Genomic DNA, 23,194 nt, shown 5'->3' on the forward strand with positions numbered 1-23,194 from the left:
AGACTGTTTTACACTGGGCTTTCCCAGGCAGAGAAACCTTGGATCAAGGAGAGTCCTCTTTTGCAAATCAACTCACCAGATATAAAAGGTTTAGTTGTGGACTCTAAATTCTGTTCTGATCTATATTTCAATGCCACAGTGCCTTGAAAACTAGGGCTTTACAGCAAGTTTTGAAATCAGGTAGTGTAAGTCTTCCAACTCTGCTTTCCTTTTCGAAAACTGTTGTCTATTCTAGGTCCTTCGGGCTCTCATGTAAATTTTAGGATCAGCTTGTCAAACTCTAGAAAGAAAAAAAAAAAAGCCTGCTGGGATTTTGATATGGACTGTGAATTTAGGGAAAATTGCCATCTTGACAATACTGGTTTCCCAATCCCTGAAGATGGATTGTCTCTCCATTTATTTAGGTTTTTAATTTCTCTCAGCAATGTTTTATAATTTTTAATACTCAATTCTTATACTTCTTTCATTAAATGTATTCCTAAGTATTTTATTCTTTTTGATGCCATTGTGAATGAAATTATTGTTTATTGCTAGCTAAGCTAGTATACAAATATAATTAATTGTTGTATATGGATCATATAGCCTGTGATCTTGCTAAACTCATTTTGAAATTTTTTAACAACTTTATTGAGATATAATTCACACAGCACGTATTTCAGCCATTTAAAGTATGTAACCCAATGGTTTGTAATATATTCACCATTATGAACCATCATCACAATCAATTTTGGAACATTTTCATTACCCCCCAAAAAAACCCTCATAGCCAGTAGCAGTCACTCCCTACTTCCCCCAACCCCTTCCTGTTCTAGGCTACGACTAATCTACTTTCTGTCCGCATAGATTCTGTTTACTTCACATAAATGGAAGGGTATAATACATGCTCTTTTGTGACTGGCTTCTTTCACCTAGCATAATGCTTTCAGTGTTGTAGCAAGTATTCATACTTAATTCCTTTCTATGGATAATTAATTTTCCATTGTACGGATATACTACATTCTGTTTATCCATTCATCAGTTGATGGATATTGGATTGCTTCCATTTTGTGGCTATTAGGAATAATGTTGCTGTGGACATTCATGCACAAATCCTTACGTGGACATGTGCTTTCATTTCTCATAGGTATGTAATGAGGAGTGGAACTGCAGGATCATATGGTAAATATGTAGTTTTATAAGAAATTTCCAGGGGCGCCTGGCTGGCTCAGTCAACGGTGGAGCATGTGACTCTGATCTCAGGGTTGTAAGTTCAAGCCCCATGTTGGATGTAGAGATTACTTAAAAAAATAATAAAATAAAATCATTAAACAATTTTTTTCCAAATTATTTTCCAGGGCAGGTCTATCATCTTACATTCCTACCAACTATGTACAAGTGACCCCATTTCTCCATATTCTTGCAAACATTTGGTGTCATCAGCTAGATTTTATTTTAGGCAACCTAACAGGTGTGTTTGTTTATCTCACTGTTGTTTTAATTTGCACTTTCCTAATAGCTAATGATGTTAGACATCTTTTCACGTTCTTGTTTGCTATCTGTATATCCTCTTCGATGACATTTGCCTCCTTGTAATCTCTCTCCTTGAGAATTTTATTTATTGATTTGCTGTTGTCATACTTAAAAAAATTCTTTAAACATGTTTTCCTTTGGTTCTTGGAATGCATTTACAACAGCTGCTTTGAAGATTTTTGTCTGCTAAATCCAGCATCTAGGGACACCTGGAGACAGTTTCTATTGACTTTTTTTCTTTCCAAGTATGGGTCACATTTTCATATTTCTTTTCATGTCTCATGATTTTGTTGAAGACTCAACATATTAAATAATGTATTGTAAGAAGTCTAGAGTCTGCTTTCTTTTACCTATGAAGGTTGTTTTGTTACTATTATTCCCTCTCTATATCCCTTCCTTCCTTGGCTTAATAACTTGCCCGAGCTAAATCTGTGAATCTGCCCACCCCTAAGTGTGCAGTCACTGATGTCTCCACTTATTCTCTTTATATTGCTTGTTTTTACGTTGAAACCCGCCTTCTAAGGTTTAGCTTAGCTGTCTCCCAGTGATTAGGCAGGGGTTATGTTTAAACACCTGAAGTCATTAAGGCTTCTGTACTCTGTTCATGCATCTGTGTGTGGGGTAGGGCAGCACATTCAAAGTTCAGGACATTTTCAAGTCTGCTCTGGCTTTTACTTCCTACTGGGCCTTATCATGTCTACTCTGTGCATGCACGCAATCTCAGCCAGCAATATGCTTGCTCCAACTACAAACACATCTCAGTCTAGTAGAGCCATTGGCCCATCGGACACAGCCAATGCCAAGATAATCATTTCCACTGACAACAGCAGTGGTCATGGGCATCATCCACCCAAAGTGAGTAAGCTCCCTTCGACCTCAGCATCAAAACTGACAATTCCCGGGGCGCCTGGGTGGCTCAGTCGTTAAGCATCTGCCTTCAGCTCAGGGTGTGATCCCAAGGTCCTGGGATCAAGCCCCACATCGGGCTCCATGCTCTGCTGGGAGCCTGCTTCTTCCTCTCCCACTCCCCCTGCTTGTGTTCCCTCTCTCGCTGGCTGTCTCTCTGTCAAATAAATAAATAAAATCTTAAAAAAAAACCAAAACTGGCAATTTCCCACTGGCAAAATCTCCACACCAATCAAACTGACGGAAGGGTATGGGAACAGACCTAGGCAAGAATACCATTAACTCCTCCTGTTCTTACCAAATTTCAGCAGTTTTTCAACCTTTTCTCAGATTGTTGTATGCCTTTTGGTTGATCTCAAGGGTGCTGAAATGGTTTTGTCAAGCCTTATATAGTTGCTTTTTGGGTTAAGGATTTATTGATCCTTACTCAGCAAGTCCTGCCTGTTTTATTTACTTTTTGAGATATAACTTCATATAAAAAAGAGCAAAAATCTTAAGTATACACTGAATTTTACATATGTATATAACTATATAACCAACCACTCCATTAAGATACAGAATATTTCCAGAGTCTCAGAAGGCTCCCTTGTACTCCCTTTCCAGTCAACATCCTCCCCAGTGTAAACACTATCCTGAACTCTCATTGCTACACATCAGTTTTGCCTGTTCTTGAACTTCATATCTATCATGTCAATCTGAACGTATTTCAACAATACATTGTCTATGAAATTCATCCTTGTGACACAGCAGTAGCTTGTTCATTTTCATTGCTGTTTAGTAGTCCATTGTGTGACTATCCCATAATCTATCTAGTCTACTATTGATGGACATTTGAGTTGTTTATGAATCCTGACTATATTCATCCTTGTATTTGGTTTTTGGTGGACAAATGCATTCATTTCTTTTGAGTAAATACCTAGGAGTGGACTTGCTTGTTGATAGAGTATGTGTATGTTTAACTTTAAAAGATACTACCAAATAGTTTCCTATTTTTTTTTAAAGATTTTATTTATTTATTTGAGAGAGAGTGAGCGAGAGAGCATGAGAGCAGGGTGGGAAGCAGAGGAAGAACCAGACTCCCCCCGCTGAGCAAGGAGCCCGATGTGGGACTCGCTCCCAGGACTCTGGGATCATTACCCAAGCCGAAGGCAGATGCTTAACCAACTGAGCCATCCAGGCACCCCCCAAAAAAGTTTTCTAAAGTGGTTGTGCCAACTTACATTCCCACCAGCAATTTAGGAGTTCCATGTAGTCCACATCCTTGCTAACACTTAATACTGTCAGTCTTTAAATATTAACCTTTTGGATTAGGGTAGTACTTAATTCACTAGAATTTTAATTCACAAATCCCTGATGACCAATGATACTGAGCACCGTTAATAAGCTTACTTGCAATATCTTCTTTTGTAAAGTTCAAGTCTTTTCCCCATATTTTTACTGGGTTGAAATGTCTTTATAAGACACTGAAACATCAAGGAACCAACCAGCAACAAGATGAAAAGGCAACCTACCGAATGGAAGAAGGTATTTGCAAATAATACATCTGATGAGGAGTTACAGCCAAAATATATGAAGAACTCGTATAACTCAATACCAAAAAAGCCCGAACAGTCCAATTAAAAAATGGACCGAGGATGTGAATAGACATTTTTCCAAAGAAGACATCCAGATCGCCAATAGACACATGATAAGAAGCTCAACATCACTTATCATCAGGGAAATGCAAATTTCAAAACAATGAGATTATCACCTCACCCATATTAGAATGGCTTTTTTTTAAAAAAAGATTTTATTTATTTATTTGATAGAGAGAGAGAGAGAAAACACAAGCAGGGGGAGCGGCAGGCAGAGGGAGAAGCAGGCTCCCTGCTGAGCAGAGAGCCCAATGGGGGGCTGGATCCCAGGACCCTGGGATTATGACCTGAGCTAAAGTCAGACACTTAATCGACTGAGCCACCCAGGCACCCCTAGAATGGCTTTTATTAAAAAACAAGAAAAAACAAGTGTTGACAAGGATGCAGAGAAAAGGGAACCCTTGTGCACTGTTGGGAGGAATGGAAAATAGGAAGACAGTATGCAGGTTCCTCAAAAAATTAAAAATAGATTTAAAAAATTTTTTAAAAATTAAAAAAAAAAAAAATTTTTTTAAATTAAAAATAGAACTACCATACCACCCAGCAATTCCACCTTTGGGTATTTCCCCAAAGAAAACAAAAACACTAATTTAAAAAGATACGTACACTCCTATGTTCACTGCAGCGTTGTTTACAATAAGATAAGGAAACAACTAAGTATCCATCCATAGATAAATGGATAAAGATGATGTGGTATACACAGACAATGGAATATTACTCAGCCATAAAAAAGAATGAAATCTTGTCAATTGCAATGACATGGATGGGCCTAGAAAGTATTATGCTAAGTGAAGTCAGACAGAGAAAGACAAATACCTTATGATTTCACTTATATGTGCAATCTAAGAAACTAAACAAACAAAACAGAAACAAACTCATAAATGCAGAAAACAAGCTGGAGGTGGCCAGAGGGGAGAAGAGCGGGGGGAAGGGCGAAATAAGTGTGGAGATTAAGAGGTACAAGCTTACAGTTACAAAATAAATAAATCACAGGGATGCACAGGGAATATAGTCAATAATCTATAATTACTTTGCATGATGATAAATGGTAACTAGACTTTGGTGGTGATCATTTCATAATATATATAAACATTGAATCACTATGTTGCACATCTGAAACTAATGTAATATTGTACATCAACTATAGTTCCATTAAAAAGACGACATTGAGATATCTTTTTCTTATTGATTTACAGGATTCTAGAAGCAAGATATTTTATTCTGGTTTTACCAACTGACAGAACAAGTGGGGCAGGGAGGGGGAGTCAAAGATACTGAGGAACAACAACTGGAAAACTGACATATATAGAATTCTATAACCAACAACTGCAAAATACACATCCTTTGCAAGTGTTATAAAGCTTTATCAAAACTGACCATATGCTAGGGGTGCCTGACTGGCTCAGTCGGTAGAGCATGTGACTCTTGATCTCGAGGTCGTGAATTCAAGCCCCATGTTGGGCACAGAGCTTACTTAAAAATAAATATAAATAAATACAACAGAAATTGATTAAGAAAAAACTTGACCATATGCTAGTCCATAAAGTATCAACAAACTTCAAAGATCTGAAATCACATAGAGTATATCCTCTGAATACAATGAATTAAGCTAAAAATCAATGACGAAGATATTAAAATATGTCCAAGTGATTTTAATATATATGCAAGTGTCTTGATATTAACGACTCCATTTCTAAATAATTTATGGGTCAAAAAAAATCACAACGAAGGTGAGCGAAATGGGTGGAGGTTGTCAGAAGGCACAAACTTCCATTTATAAGATAAATAAGCCCTAGGGATGCGATGTACAGGATAGTGACCATGGTTGTGTATTACTGGATATTTGAAAGTTGCTAAGAGGGTACATGTTAAGTTTTCATCACAGGAAGAAAGAAAAAAATTGTGACTATGCGTGGTGATGGATGTTAACTAAATTTATTTCGGTAATTATTTCATTATATAAGTATTTAAGTTTTACATGTATATATAAATATATAATACATAAATATAAAATCATTATGCTGTATACCTAAAACTAATACAATGTTATACGTCAATTATATCTCAAAAAATTAAAAAATAAATCACAATGAAAATAAGGAAATACCTTAAACTGAATGATAATAAAGATATATCAAAACTTGGGGGATATAGTAAGATGAACTGATGAATGGATACAGAGATACAGAAATGGATAAATGAGAAAGCAAGTATAGAAAAATGTTAATGGTAGAATCTAGGTGATGAGTAAAATCTAGGCGTTCTCTGTAAAATGCTCTCAACTGTGCTATATGCTTAAAATTGTTCATAATAAAATGTTGAAAAAAGACATGAGATACAGCTAAAGATGGGTTTGGGGGAAGTTCGTAGTATCAGTACATAGCTTAAAAAAGAAACAGCTGATAATCATCTATCTCAAAAGGCTAGAAAAAAAAACAAATTAAACCTAAAGAAAGCATAAAGAAGACAATGAAGAGGATAACAAGATATCTGTGAAAGAGAAAATAAGTGTACAATAAAAAAAATCAACAAAGATGGAAAGCTGGTTCTTTGAAAAGGCTAATTAGAATAATAAACTTCTATTAAGACTGATCAAGAATAAGAGAATATGTGGGGGGGCGCCTGGGTGGCACAGCAGTTAAGCGTCTGCCTTTGGCTCAGGGCGTGATCCCGGCATTATGGGATCGAGCCCCACATCAGGCTCCTCTGCTATGAGCCTGCTTCTTCCTCTCCCACTCCCCTGCTGTGTTCCCTCCCTCGCTGGCTGTCTCTATCTCTGTCAAATAAATAAATAAAATCTTTAAAAAAAAAAAAAAAGAGAGAATATGTGGGGCACCTGGATGGCTCAGTCAGTTAAGTGCCTGCCTTCCGCTCAGGTCAAGATCCCACGGTACTGGGATCAAGCCCCATGTCAGGCTCCCTGCTCTGCCGCCCACACCCCCACTTGTGCTCTCTCACTTCAAATAAATAAGTAAAATCTTAAAAAAAAAAAAAAGAATAAGAGAAAATACTAGCTCAATATCAGTAACGATGAAGAGGGAACTCACTACAAATCCTAAAACATGAAAAAGAAATGAGTATGTTATTGTGAAGTTTATGCCAATAGATTTGAAAATTTAGATTCAGTTGGTAAATCCTTTGAAAAATAATATTCTGGGGCGCCTGGGTGGCGCAGTCGTTAAGCGTCTGTCTGCCTTCGGCTCAGGGCGTGACCCCGGCGTTCTGGGATCGAGCCCCACATCAGGCTCCTCTGCTAGGAGCCTGCTCCTTCCACTCCCACTCCCCCTGCTTGTGTTCCCTCTCTCACTGGCTATCTCTGTCCGTCAAATAAATTAATAAAATCTTTAAAAAATAATAATAATAATAATTTTCTATTCCACCCAAGGAGAAACAGAAAATCCAAATAATCCTAAATGTACTAAAAAGATCGAATATATATGCAAAATTTAGGATACTATTGCCTTTTATGACTGCCCCTGGCCAATCTTGTTATCTCTCCCATGTATTCAACAAATATCTATTGAGTGCCTACTATATGCTATAGAAAGTGCTGGGTATACAATTGCAAACAAAACATATATGATTTCTGCCCTCATATTAGTTACAGTGTAATAGAAACAAGCAATCAAATAAATATGCCAGTGAAAATATTAGAAATTGTGGTAAGTCCTTTGAAAGAAGAACAAAAAGATTATGATTAGTAAAAGAAGGCCTCTCTGAGGAAGTGACATTAAATCTGAAACCTTAAAAAAACAGGCCTCAAGTAATCACTGAGAGAGTAAAAGAGAACCCAAGCGGAAGGACAAGCATGTGTGGCCCTCAGATAGTAAAGGCTGGCACACCAGGATGAGTGAAGCACTGTCAACACATTGAAGCTGACAAGTCAGATCATTCAGGTCCCCAGGAGCCAAGCTAAGAATTTAGTGTCTTATGCGAAGTGCAACAACAGGAAATCGGGAGGCAGAGAATCCAGTTACGCGACCATTCCAGCAGTCCAAACAAGAGCTGACGGGCTAAGGCTTAAATTAAGGTGATGGCAAGTGAATGTATTGAAGTCAATACTGGAGACAGAATCAACCGAACTGAAGTATGATTCCACAGGTTTCTGACTTAAGCCAAGTGACCAGAGGCGATATTTATAAGTAAGAGGTGGAAGATTATAGAGCGATCAAATTTATTGAGGATAGAGGGAAATCAAGAGTTCAGGTTTAGGGGTGCCTGGCTGGCTCGGTCAGTAGAGCATACAACTCTTGATCTCCGGGTCGTGAGTTCAAGCCCCATATTGCACAGAGAGCTTACTTTAAAAGAGAACAGTTTGGGTCTATTCACATTCAAGTGAAGACTTCACATAAAGAGTTGAACATAACAAGTCAGCTCAGAAGATAGGTATGGGATGGATATCATAAAAAAAGTGAGTCACTGGCATATACATAGTAGCAAAGAGATGAGATTATATAGGAAGAAAATGTATACCAAGTAAAAGGAAAAGAAGGTCCAAGACCAAGCAGGACTAATTGCTGGAAGAAACATGAAAGAGGAGGAGCTTGCAAAGGAGATTAGAGATTAGAGAGAGTACCAGGGATTTAAAAAAAAAAAAAAAAAAAAGCATGGTTTTCAGCAGAAAAGAGAAGGGTGTGTTTCAAGGAAAAAGTAATCTACTGAGAGGCCTGAAAGCATGAGAACTGAGAAGCACCCACTGAATTTAGCAATACAGTAGTCACTGGTGATTTTTAACGTGAGCAGTTTCAGGAGCAGAGTACGCACTAATGCAGCTTGAAGAAGGAATGGGAGACAAGGAAGTAGGAGCTCTTCTGAAAATCCTGGCCATGACATGGGGCAGACAATTAGGGCAGTGGTCCAAAGGGAGTGTGCCATCAAAGAAGAATTTTATAAAGATGGGAGTAATCAGAGCATGCCTGAATGCCAACGGGAATGATTCAGTAGAAAAAGGGATATTTAAAATGTAAAGAAGAGGATGACCAAAGGAGGGAGGACCTGAGAAGTCCTCGTAACAAGAAGGAAAAATGAGAACATGACTACAGATACAGGTAAATTTGAAATTAGGTGTTAGAAGGAAGAATTTCTGGTGTGACAGTTTCTATTTTCTCAATGAAACAGGACACAAAGTTACAAATTCAAAGTGTGCCTAGAAGGGACAGGGGCTAACTTAAGGGGGACTTTTGGTTTGAGGACAATGAAGAAAGAATGCAATTGTTGTTGTAAAAAATGAAAGGTCAAATAACCGCCAAATACCCAGAAGAGAAAAACAAAATAGGGGAAAGAATAAGAAAAGTTTCAAAGCACAGACCGTGTTCAAGAAGGATCCTTAAAAGTGATGACCTGAAAAGATGAATGGAACTTCAACAGTCAGGGGAAGGGCATTCCAATAAGAAAACATAGCAAGCGAGGACAAGAGAGAAATCCTTCTACCACCTCAAGTAACTGCTCTGTTTTCTTCCTTGCCACCAACGTCTTAAAAGGGTACATACCGTTGACATTACTACTCCTTCACCATGTATTCCCTACTTAATCTCTTGCCATCTACTAAAGCTGTTCACCCCAAGATCCTCCTGTGTACTAACTCCAGAGCTTTGTCTCAGTTTTTTATCTCGTACAGCTCTTTTCAACTCTGTATGTTGCATCTTCCACCTTAAAATTATCTTTTCCTTGGTTTTCTTTCTCCTTCCATCTTACTGATCATTTCCCGTCTTTCTCCCGATTCCTTCCGTCTCAAGGTAGACATTTCCTAAGACACATTTCCCTTCTACCTATATACTCTCCCTCGCAGTGATCTAATCTACTTGCACAACTTTAACTTCAATGCAACGAATATTTATTAAGCACACGCTACATGCCAGGCATTGTTCTAAACTCTGAGAAAGTGGTTCTCAGCTCAGGTTTCATATCAGATTCACCTGGAGAGCATTTGGCATGTAGGCTGTTGAGCTCCATGACCAGAAACTGTCTGGGACAGGGCTTAGGAATGCATAGGGTTTTTTTGTTTTGTTTTGTTTTGTTTTGTTTTAAGATTTTTTATTTATTTGGGGCGCCTGGGTGGCACAGCGGTTAAGCGTCTGCCTTCAGCTCAGGGCGTGATCCCGGCGTTCTGGGATCGAGCCCCACATCGGGCTCCTCTGCTGTGAGCCTGCTTCTTCCTCTCCCACTCCCCCTGCTTGTGTTCCCTCTCTCGCTGGCTGTCTCTGTCTCTGTCAAATAAATAAATAAAATCTTAAAAAAAAATAAAATAAAATAAAACTCTCCTGCTTTATAAAAAAAAAAAAAGATTTTTTTATTTATTTATGTGACAGAGAGACAGCCAGCGAGAGAGGGAACACAGCAGGCGAGTGGGAGAGGAAGAAGCAGGCTCCCAGCGGAGGAGCCCGATGTGGGACTCGATCCTGGAACGCCTGGATCACGCCCTGAGCCGAAGGCAGAGGCTTAACGACTGCGCTACCCAGGCACCCCAGGAATGCATAGTTTTTTAAAGCTCCACAGATGACTCTGTTGCACAGCCACATCTAAATACTGTTTTCTATTTTATATGTCTTTAGTGTGACAGGCAAGATGCTTAATGATCTCACCTCTTACTTGCCTCTTCTTCCACGACACTCAACATCCTGTCTCCCTTACATTCTGGTAATACTCAATGACTTACAATCACCTGAACATGGTAGATGTCTCAGTCTGGTACCTTTGCACATGTTGTCAACCCTACCTTCACTAGTGTTCCTGCTATATATATACTTATCTTTGTTGCTGGCCCGTTTTCTGTTCGAAACACAGTTCAAACAAATCTGAGACATTATTAACCCTTACAGATCGCAACAAGCCCACCATAATAATGATGAAAACTCTCGTATTGGAAATATTGTTAAGAACCCGGCACAACGTTTGACTAGACACTAATATATCCTATTGGTAAAAGGGACCCACTGAAGTAATGCCATGAGACGATCAGTTTACCTTTTAGAAAGATTTCAATGGCCATGTGGAGCTTACTATCCTGACAGGAGAAAGAGATTGCAGAAGAGCTAAAATACTACTGCCATAATCCAAATAAGTAATAAAAGCAAGAACAATGGCAGTAGCAATGGAAAGAAGGGAATGGATTCAAGAATTATTGGGGCAGGGGCACCTGGGTGGTTCAGTCAGTTAAGCTCCCGCCTTCGGCTCAGGTCATGATCCCGGGATCCTGGGATCGAGCCCCGCAATGGGCTCCCTGCTCAGTGGGGAGTCTGCTTCCTCCCTCTCCCTCTCTCTGCCACCTTCCCCACTTGTGCTTTCTCTCTAATAAATATATAAAATCTTTAAGCAAAATTATTGGGGCATAGAATCAATAAGCATACCTAATTAGGTGTGAGGGATGGAGGAGAGAGGAATCTCACATAACATCCATATTCCTGGCTTGGGAGACCAGAGCAATGCCAGTGCTGTTAATTAAAGTAGATCAAAAGAAAGGATGTAGCCTAAGAGAAGAGGGCTACAGCCAGGAAGTTTTGCAGAAAATCAACAATTAAGGGGCATGTGAAAAAAGCCAAGCCTATTCAAGAACTTGAGAGGGAAGGGTCAGAAAGGTGAATTGGGAAAGAATGTTAATAAAACATAAGGAGTAGTTTCAAGGATGAGTGAAAGGTCAACACTGTCAATTCTGCCCACGAAGAGATCACTGGTGAGTCTTCTAGGTGTAGTTTCAGAAAAGTGGTAGAAGCAGAAACCAATGGCAATAGAGTAAGAAGCTAATGGAACTACCAGGTGAAAGTAGCAGACTGAGCATTGGTGTATTACTGTTCTCTGACAAAAATCACACAAAAATGACGGTAAAATAATAAAAGAGGCATAAAGACATAAGAACAAAGAATATGAAAGAGGAGCCTCTAACAGATACAGATGTCAAAAAAACCGCAGAAAACAGAAAGTGAATGGTCAAGAAGTAACTGCCTTGGAGACCAAAGAGCCTATCGTAGGGAAAGCCACTTAGAAACAAGCATGATTCCACTTTAGCACTCTGGAAAAACTCCGGAATTAGAATTGTCCAGTAGATCTCTGTTTGCAAGGGTGGAGACAGAGCTGAAAACCAAATAAAATTTGTAGCTTGCTTTAAAGTATTGTACCAATGATGGGGCGCCTGGGTGGCACAGCGGTTAAGCGCCTGCCTTTGGCTCAGGGCGTGATCCCGGCGTTATGGGATCGAGCCCCACATCAGGCTCCTTCACTATGAGCCTGCTTCTTCCTCTCCCACTCCCCCTGCTTGTGTTCCCTCTCTCACTGGCTATCTCTGTTAAATAAATAAATAAAATCTAAAAAAAAAATAAATAAATAAAATAAAGTATTGTACCAATGTTAACATACTTAATTTTATTAAATATAGGATTGCTAGATAAAATACAGGATGCCCTTTTAAATTATGCATTTCAGGCAAATACAAAATTTTTTTTTTGTAAGTATGTCTAATGCAGCATTTGCAGTATTTAATTTTTTTATACAATTATTCATTGTCTGAAATTCAAAATTAACTAGGCATCGTGTATTTTTATTTGCTACATCTGACAACTCTAGATAAATGTACTTGGTTATGGAAAATATTAATAGTAGTGGAAGGTGAGTGAAGGATGCACAGGAACTCTGTGCTGTCTTTGTAACTCTTCTGTAAGTCTAAAATTATTTCAAAATGAAAAGCTAAAAAAATGAAGCTTATAAAAGACTTTTAGTGACATAAGAAAATGGCGTTTTTATGAAAGAAAGCAAGTAACAGAGCTGTGTATTCACCATGATATCATCCATGTATGTGTTTTTTAATGAAATTTATCTTTACGGGATAAAAATCACCAAAGGGAAACATCAAATATTAATAGCAATTATCACTGGAAAATCATATTCTGGATTGTTTCTATTTCTTCATGCTTTTTGGATTTCCAACTTTTCTATAATAAGTATATATCTAATAATTTGAAGAGTTTTTTTTTTTTTTTTAAGATTTTATTTATTTATTCGACAGGATAGAGACAGCCAGCGAGAGAGGGAACACAAGCAGGGGGAGTGGGAGAGGAAGAAGCAGGCTCATAGTGGAGGAGCCTGATGTGGGGCTCGATCCCATAACGCCGGGATCACGCCCTGAGCCGAAGGCAGACGCTTAACCGCTGTGCCACCCAGGCGCCCCGAGTTTTAAGTAGTAAATGCAAACTTCATTCATAAATTAATGTTCACAGAAAGAAAGGAGGGGAGAACTGTATGCATTACACTAGAAGAAATAAAAATAATAAACATTGTCAAGTGGCCGTCCTGAGCCCTACTTACCATATTCATAATTTCATTTCTACGATTAGCAAGTTTATAGAAAAAACTCTGGAGATTATAATACATACACAGACAGCTCCTGTTTTCTGAATGGAAAGAGTGGGTGGGAAATAGAGCAAACTATTGCCTTCAGAAAAACTACCAAGTTGCTGATCTCATAATGACCTTCTGTCTACTCACTTCTGAGGCACCATGGCAACTGGGAACCTCAGAATATCAAGGAAGGAGCACTGAGAGTAAAGGGTTTGGAGAGCTGCTGGGGGAAGGGAGCAAGCTAAGGGAAGCTGAATGAGAAATGTGAAGAAAGCCAAAACATAAGAACACGCTCAAAGGCCCATCTACAAGCAAAGCTATAATATAAACTCAAAACTACAGCTAGTTGCCTTATTTTCCATGTTAAAGCTTGGAGACAGGTGAGTCAAAGATAGGAAGGAAAAATGAAATTTCCTGCCCTCTCAATAATGGTTATTCTCAACATCTGAATTATAACATTGACAGTAATATGTGTACTGTAATTAAAGCCTTTCAAGTCTAAATTTCCAAGTTATAAACGCTAATATGTGAAAGACTTAAAAAAGTTTTTCCAGTCAAAAAGTTTTACCTCGTAAGAGCACTCCTTCATAATAAATAATATCATATTATGTAGTATGGCACACTTTACTCTTCCAAAAGCTTTTGCAGATATTATTTAACTTCACCTCCATAATTAGATTTAAACAAAATCACTTCAAACGCAGGAGTTTAAAGTGAGAGACTAAAAAGGAAAGAGAATTTCTTTCCAGGTCAAATAAAAACATACACAACTAAAACTAAAAAGCTCTGCCCTTCGTAGCTTTTCATCAAATCACACTGTATTTTATAATGTCCACTTTCATTTTGATTATAAAATTCATTAAAATATCATCATTAGTGCAACACTAAATTGTTTTGCTACAAGTGCTATAACTGTAAAAAATGTAGAGGTAAATTATCCTTTATTTTTCCTTCCATTTCTCTTTATACGACCAAACTATTACCAGTAGCCATATACTTTCATGATTTGCTAACTTCCTTTTAAACAAATGGCTAGGCACTGTCACAAATAAGGGAGGGGGGTGGTAATATGATATTGGGAAATTTAAGAGACAGAATACACAATGTATGGTCTTAGACTGGATATGAGTTTGGATGAACCAGCATTTTGGAGTCAATCGCAGAAACTGGAATACGGTGTTTTATAGCAAATGAGATGAAAATGTATTGAAATAGAAAATTGGGAATTTTTGACAAAAAAAAAAGCACAGATTATAAAACAGTGTATATAGGATGATCTCATTTCAGTAGAAAGAAATGCATATATATATATATATATATGCATCAAAAAGGATCCAGAAGACTATACAGTGGTATCAGCAGGAATAATTTCTGGGTGGGGGATATACAAGGATTTATTTTTGCCTTCTTATATTTTGTTTCTAGGTTTTTTACTGCTTCTTTAATAAAGCAGTATTTAGAAATATATTTTCTAATTTCAGTATATTCTGACTTCTATATCTTTTTTTAAGGATTTTATTTCTTTATTTTATTAGAGACAGAGAGAGAGAAGGAAAGAGCCTGCGTGTAAGCAGAGGAAGGCACAGATGGAAAGGGAGAGAGAGAATCCCAAGCAGACTGAGCGCTGAGCGCAGAGCTGAACACAGGGCTCGATCTCACAACCCTGAGGATCATGACCTCAGCTGAAACCTTGAGTCGGAGGCTTAACTGACTGAGCCACCCAGGCACCCCTAACTTCTCTATCTTTTTAATAACGTTAACATTTAATCAGAGGAAAACTGCTCAAAGGGAACAAACGTATCTATTACACCCAGGGTTCCAGTTTAGCATCGTGGCTGACAGTATGGGCTCTGACTGGATCCAATACACAGTTAGCTGTGTGACCCTGGGCATATTATTTAACCTGTGTTTCTGTTCCCCATCCATAAATTGTGGGTAATGACAGTACATTACTCACCTCATGAGGTTGTTGTAAATATCAAGTATGGTACTCCACGTAAAGCACAGCAGAGTGTCTAGCATATAGTAAAGCACTTGATGAACTTACCTATTATTACTATTATTATTCTAATTAGTCACTGAGAAAACAAGATTGCTAATTCTCACAGATAATGTGAAAAATAAGATAGGCTGTAGCAGCAATAGATCAGCTTTATCTCTCACTACCGTTGTCCCCTAAACTTCTAAATTTCCTTCTTGACCCAATGGGAGCAAAAGCTGAAAGCCACTCACAGATCCTCTCAGAATCTCACCTCATTGCTATGTCCTCTGGATGAAGGTCCGTACAGCTCTACAATATATGTTTCTAAATGCCAGTATAATTAAATATATAGTCTTCTATTAGTTTCAGATGTACAATATAGTGACTCAATAACTCTACCCGTTAGTCAGTGTTCATCACAGTAAGTGTACTCTTAATTCCCTTCACCTATTTCACCCATTCCCCCACCCACCTCGCTCTTTGTGTTCTTTAAAAGTCTATGACAGAGGATGCCGGGGTGGCTCAGACAGTTAAGCATCTAACTCTTGATCTCAGCTCAGGTCTTGATCTCAGGGTCATGAGTTCAAGCCTTGCACTGGGCTTCATGATGGGTGTGAAGTCTACTTTAAAAAAAATCTATGACCAGGGATGTATTTATCTAGGAGATGGTCCCCACCTCAGTATATTATCTGTTTGTATTCCATGACCAGTATCATTGGACAAACTTTACAGACTATTTTTAATTAAAAAATAACTTCACAACTCTCTACTTAGACTCTTCCTAAGAGTCAAAAACACTTCATAGGCAATCACATATCTGGATTCTAAATTTTCTAAGATCTTGATAAAGTACTTTTCTTTCGAGACCAGAAAGGAGATAGTAATGTAGCTCACCTTCAAGAAGCCCTTCCTGAGTGAACTTAATCTCTCTCTCCTACCGAAGCAGCAACCACTGTCTTAAAACCAGCTACAGAGCATCATATGATGGATTTATGTATACAAAAATAACAGCAATTACAGATTGTTCTCAAATGAAATCACCAACAACACGCTTGCTAAGCATAAAATGTTGGCCGTTTGATACTTTGGGCATTTATTTTAAGAAGTTTAAGGGAAAACTGAGATGGAGTTTCAAATACTGTAACATTAACTATGGGATAAAAAAGGTTTAAAGAACTCATACTATCCTAAGAGAGACCCAATTGTGAGGCTCACCTGTTTCCAACTGGACTGCAACAAAGAATTCAGTATACTAGTTGACAAAACGGATTACAATCTTTTTTGGTTGACAGTGTGATTGTGGGGTGATCTGGATTTACACTGCATTGTAAATATTCAGAACACTCTGACTTCAAGTGGCATCCCACAAGGAACAGATGTCATTATCCATGCAACTAGATAGCTCTATTATATGCTACCAAATCACATATAAGTTCTCAAAATTAAGATGCCTACATTGTCTTCAATGATCTTTCTTCTCAAATATTCAATTAAATATTAATAACGAGGTTCAGAAATATATCAGCCTAGCTGATATATCAATCCCTAGCTGATCTTATCTAAAAATAAAAAACCAAAGCACAGGTGTCTACAATGAGGCTTATATATTCCACCAAGCTATAACTTCTTTCTCTCTCTCTTTCTTTCTTTCTTTCTTTCTTTCTTTCTTTCTTTCTTCCTTCCTTCCTTCCTTCCTTCCTTTCTTTTTTTTTTTTTTACTATAACCTCTTTCTTAGGGTATTATTTTCAAATGTTTGGGTCGTAAAGCTTAGATTGATTTTATTATCTCTACACCCAACATGGGACTTGAACTCATAATCCTAAACTCAAGAGTTGCATGCTCTACTGACTAAGCCAGGCAGGTGTCCCTGGGTCATAAAGCTTAGAAAGTGATTCTCCTTCAGTGATGTTCTAGAAGATATGTGCTGCAAGTCACTTCCATCTCTGTAATGGTCTATTTTCTATTCCTGCCTATTCATCATGCCCATCAGACTTCTCATTTAGCATAAAAAAACCAAGCCCTAAACTTGAGAGGACTCTCATCCCATACTATGGCAGTCACGTTACTTGGTTTTGGATGACCTCTAGTAAACATCTCTTAGGAATGCACCTGCCCTTTTAATCTACATGGCCTGTAGAAGATTAGATTATTCACTCAGGAAGGTAATCCTAAACTCAACCAGTCTCTAACTCTGGGTTCAAAGAGTGAAAAAGAGTATCTGAACCAGTATTTTTATTTTCATAGATGAGGAAAATGAGTCTAAAGAGGTAATTTTTATGAATTCTCTGTGGTCACATACCTAACTGGTGGCAGATGCAAGAACAGAGCTCTCTCTAATATCAAGTGAATTTGACTCAATTACCATATCCACAAATGACTTAGAAATGGATCAACAGAAAACATGTATTCTATTTTGGAACATCCAGTAGCTGAGAAGCAGGTGGGAACTCCTCCCCAGGCTGCTGATCACACTTCAATTCATTGTTCTGCCATGAGCTTTGGGGCACGAGTTTTGCAACAGTTAGGGCTTGCAAAACAAATTTTCAGGCACTCATACCACTGACAACACAGTCTTTGCAATAAGAAACATCAACTTTGGGAACAACTTGGCAAGTACAAGCTGCCTTGCAAATCATTGGCTGAGTTTCCTATAATGGTGTTTATGTCACCATTGCCAAACTCACAATTTCCTAATCCAACGAATGGACAGTCTATTTCACATGGTCTCAAAATTGGACAAATTTTACAAGGTGCTGTGTGGCTTTGAAAATTTAGATTTAGATTTAACCCGGTCTTTCTCTACAGGGGTATTATGACATTTTGAGGACAATTCCTGGTTATGTGAGATTATCTAGTCCACTGAAGAAGGTTTAGAATCATTGATCCTCTTGTACAGTAGTCCCCCCTTAGCCGTGGTCTCACGTTCCAAGGTTTCAGTTACCTACAGTCAACTGCCGTCCAGAAGCAGATGATCCTTCTCCTGACACATCATGAGAAGGTCAATAGTAGCCTAAAGCTATGTCACAATGCCTACATCATTCACCTTACTTCATTTCATCCCATAGGCATTTTGTCCTCTCACATCATTACAAGAAGGATGAGATTGGTGAGATGAGAAGGATGAGACTGGTATAATATGATTTTTGAGAGACAGAAACCATTCACATAACTTTTATTACAGCATATTGTTGTTATGGTTCTATTTTATTATTAGTTATTACTGTTAATCTTTTACCTTGTCTAATTTATAAATTAAACTTTAACACAGGTATGTACGTATATAAAAAAACACAGTATATATAGGGTTCAGTACTATCTACGGTTTCTGGCATCCACTGGGATGTATCCCCTGAAGTCCCATCAGTCACAACCCTCACACATTTATAAATGACCTCAAAGAGTAAGATATCACCACCAATATTAGCCTTCAGGTCAACCATTAAGTGAACTGTAAAGTTACAAAAAATATTTACATAAAACCTGACGCCTAAAAAAAAGACTTGAGCCCTTTTATCTGCCACTAAATACTGCCCTCTATTCCTCTTTTTAGCCCAGAGATTAGATAAAATCCTTTGTTCATCAACTCCTGAAAACCAGCTTTGTCTAAAGGAGCTATATAATTAAAACACTTCTACCATCAGGGAAGTAGAGTAGGAGAGTTACTGAAATGGAATCAGGGCACCTGACTTCAAATTCCAGTTTTCTGGCTATTCATCCTTAGGCAAGTTATTTCTCCTCTTTAAGCTTCAGTTCTCTCATCTACTTAAATAAAAGGCATTAGGCTATATTATCTCTCTGGTTCATTGCAGTTCTAGGAATCTGTGACATAAAACATAATTAACTGACTTAACTCTTTTCTTTTGACCTCCACATAGCTAAAGGGGGGTGACCATCGACACTTACTACCTCATCTTTCAGAAGCAAGGACCCCAAAGTCCCCGGAGAGTCACATTCAGCCAGAGCCGGTATGGGATTTTACTACACAGTCTATATCTTGAGTATATAAAAAGGACCTTAATAGTTTTATGATCCATTAATAATAGAAGCACCAAGATAATAACAGCAATAGCCACTCCAACTAATGTTTATCTCTGCTAAACCTATCATCTCAACCTTGGCTGTACATTAGAATCACCTGGATAGTTTAAAAAAAAAAAAAATGCCCCGGCTCCACACCAAGCCAATATAAATGAATCAGAATCTCTGGAGATGGGGCTCATTTCTTAAGACTCCACCAATGATTCAGATATACAGTGTAAACCAAGAACCACTAATCCAGGCCCTTTAATCCAAGAAATACAAAGCAATGACCAAAGGTCCGTATGTCACATACTGGTTGTATAATCAAATATCAATAAATAAGAATACTCCAGTGTTACTATTTACTAACATTCTCAACGGAATGGGATGATAAAGAATTCCATTTCTAGAGAAAAAGGGAGGTTTATAACAACCCTTTGTTCCTGCTGCAGGTTGTTACTGAGGACTGACCTTGCCAGAAATAGAATATACCTTTCTGACATGATAAAGCACTTCAAAGAAAGATTACTGTAAATTTGCCCAAACCTGCAAAAGTCCTATCAACCATTAAGACAGTTACAACCTTAGTCAAAGTAGTACAGAAACCAAAATTCCTCAACCTAACTCTCACTACTAGATGTCACTAAAAGACCAAGTATGTAGAAAGAACAGGAAAAAGTTGAGAGGACTATTTAGGAAAAGAAACTGTGAAAACTGCACTTCATGCAAAGTGCATTTACTCATCAAAGCTTCAAGTCCAGTGATGCAGGAAAAGGTGGTGCAATCTCGGCTAAAATTATTCTTGCTCTCTCCAGAACAAAATCAGTGAAACCAATAGGTCATGTTAAATAAGTGAAACACGAAATTTCTGCCTTACCTCATGTGTAAGGCCAAGCCATCCTGTAGGCTGGAGATCCCCAAATCAGAGAGTGTATCTGAGCCAACAGACGCCGGTGACAGAGAGCCCTCCTTCTCCTCCAGTAGATCCAGCTTCACCAGGTTGCTAATTTCATCCTCTGAGTTATCTTCAGACACAGAACCAATTATGAATCGGGAGTGCTGGTTCAGCTCCAGAGGTTTGGCCAAAGGGGATGGTTCATCCATTATTCCCTCAAAATGAGCTCTCAGAGCTATGAAGAAAATGAGTGAGAAAAGCAGGTTATGGATAATCACCTGTATCAGAGGACAACCACAGACTATACCTAATATACTGCAGCTGGCACTTGGAAGCAACGTATAGTTTGAGAACTAGCTTCTTTGGCTATTCTATTTCAGGGCCTCTGTTTTCTATAAGGGAAGAAAATCCAGATCATGAAAACCATGCATAAAAAATTAAAATTACCTCCCTCTTCCTCAAAGAAATCTCTCTCAAAAAACTACAAGCCATTCCCAATCTCTTTACCAATTTGGTAATGTCCAAGAGATAATTATGATCAATGGGAAAACCTCTGCAGTAGGTGAAAGCTGCTCATGATATTGTGACTTCAGTTGTCAGTACCGGGGAGAATGCAGGAAAAGATTCAGGGAGAGTGGTGGTCGTTTCAAACTAGGTATTTAGAGTAAACGATACAACTATCACCTCGTTCCAACAGTACACCGTGAGAGGCTGTGAATTTTACCTAAGTGTATTTTTGTATAAATACATACACATAAAATATATTGACATTGATATATATATAGGACACATATACATACATACATATATATATACACATACATATATATATGTATGTATGTATGTATATGGTCCACTTTAAAGTAAACTCATTTTTTAATTAGAAAAAAAATCTTTACTTGTCCTTATGAGTTTTGTCTTCAATTACATCTGTTAAAAATTCACCCAAAAATGTCTGCTCTTGGCTCTAATGTGCTGACATTGATAGGGAGAAAATGAATGTACTATCAAATTCAAAATCTATAATTAAAATAAGGGTCATCTCAATTAAGTATTAGTTTTCTAGGTATAGGACCTTATTAGTCAGAATTAAATATTTCCAACTACTAGCAAACAAAGACCAGGACAGTTCAAAGCCCGCAAGAACAATAAACACCAAAGCTAAAAGAAACAATATTTATTCTGTCATTCAAAAAATCCTATTAAAGGGGCGCCTGGGTGGCACAGCGGTTAAGCGTCTGCCTTTGGCTCAGGGCGTGATCCCGGCGATCTGGGATCGAGCCCCACATCAGGCTCTTCTGCTATGAGCCTGCTTCTTCCTCTCCCACTCCCCCTGCTTGTGCTCCCTCTCTCGCTGGCTGTCTCTCTCTCTGTCAAATAAATAAATAAAATCTTAAAAAAAAAAAATCCTATTAAAAAACCCTTCAGGGGCACCTGGGTGGCTCAGTCAGTTGAGCGTCTGCCTTCAGCCTAGGTCATGATCCCAGAGTCCTGGGATCAGGCCCGGTGTCACGCTCCCTGCTCAGTGGGGAGCCTGCTTCTCACTCTGCCTGCGGCTCCCCCGCTTGTGCTCTCTCTTTCTAATGAATACATAAAATCTTTTTTTTTTTTTTAAAGATTTTATTTATTTATTTGACAGAGAGAAACAGCCAGCGAGAGAGGGAACACAAGCAGGGGGAGTGGGAGAGGAAGAAGCAGGCTCATAGCGGAGGAGCCTGATGTGGGGCTCGATCCCAGAACGCCAGGATCACGCCCTGAGCCGAAGGCAGACGCTTAACGACTGCGCCACCCAGGCGCCCCTGAATACATAAAATCTCAAGAAAAAAAAAAAAAACCCTTCAGAACTACACATCAACTTAGTACTGAACCTCTTGCAGCCTAACGATTTTAATTTAGAAAGCAATATTCCCAATACTGATTTCAAAGTGCTCTAAAAGATGGCATATCAATAGATAATAAAGTTATTTATTTAATAAATCATACTGTAGACTACATTGAAGTTATAAGAGTAGGTAGAAAGCAGTGTTCTTTGACATTAGATAACAAAACATCGAGATTTAAAAATGTTTGGGAATCACCATTAAACATGTTAAAATGACACATGCACCATCATTCTTGTGTAGTTGTGAAACAGAGCCTATTCATTGTGAATCAGACCACTCTGAAGAACACCAAAAGGTACAGCAACAAAACAGTATCTGTAAATGATACAGCAGCGGTTCTCAAAAAGCGTAGTTTCCAGACCAGCAGCAGTAGCAGCAGCAGCACCAGGGAACCTCTTAAAAGTAGATTCTTGGGCTCTACCATAGAGCAACTAACAGTATCACAATCTACAGACTGAGGTCCAGTAATCTATATTTTAACAAGTCCTAAAAATTTGAGAACCACTCTGCTAGAAGAGTAAAACAGTAATAACAAATTGCCAGGAATGCTTAAAAAAAAAATTACTTCTAGATATTTCCCAAGAGTGAGTTAGAGATTACTTCAGTTAACTTTTATTTTAAAAACTAGAGTCAAATATAAAAATGGCATGCAACAGGAAAAGCGTGACATGTAAATTTACTATACATCCTCCCTAGAATATAAGGTTTCTTTAAAATAATTTTTAAATGTCGCCAAATTTTATTAAGATAGTCACTTCCAGAAATCTAAAAGAAAACCAATCATTTAAAAAGAGAAAAAGGGAAGGAAGGAAAAAGGGAGAGAAGGACAAATTGAGGGAAGGAGAGAAGGAAAATTCTAACAGATTGACCACTCTGAAGAACACCAAAAGGTACAGCAACAAAAAATGCTACTTCTTTCACATTTTAGAGCAGTTAATCAAGTTAAAAAAAAAAAAAAGACAAGACCTCCCCACACACCCCACCACAGAATTCTAAATTCCATCTCAACTAACACAGAAAATAATGGCTGCCTTCTTC

At 38.1% G+C, this 23,194-nt stretch overlaps 1 protein-coding gene across 4 annotated transcripts in view; it reads right to left on the reverse strand.

The window, feature by feature from the left end:
- Positions 1 to 23,194, reverse strand: part of ACACA (acetyl-CoA carboxylase alpha) — a 281,347-nt gene that overhangs the window by 220,733 nt on the left and 37,420 nt on the right. For all 4 annotated transcript variants that reach the window (XM_008695441.2, XM_008695440.2, XM_008695439.2 and 1 more), the window contains exon 3: positions 20,256 to 20,508. In XM_008695441.2, coding sequence (XP_008693663.1) covers positions 20,256 to 20,482 — 227 coding nt within the window. In that variant the 5' untranslated portion in view covers positions 20,483 to 20,508. The remainder of the gene's footprint in view (positions 1 to 20,255; positions 20,509 to 23,194) is intronic.

Source organism: Ursus maritimus, unplaced genomic scaffold (genome assembly GCF_017311325.1).
Source record: "Ursus maritimus isolate PB19 unplaced genomic scaffold, ASM1731132v1 scaffold_24, whole genome shotgun sequence".
Taxonomy (NCBI): domain Eukaryota; kingdom Metazoa; phylum Chordata; class Mammalia; order Carnivora; family Ursidae; genus Ursus; species Ursus maritimus.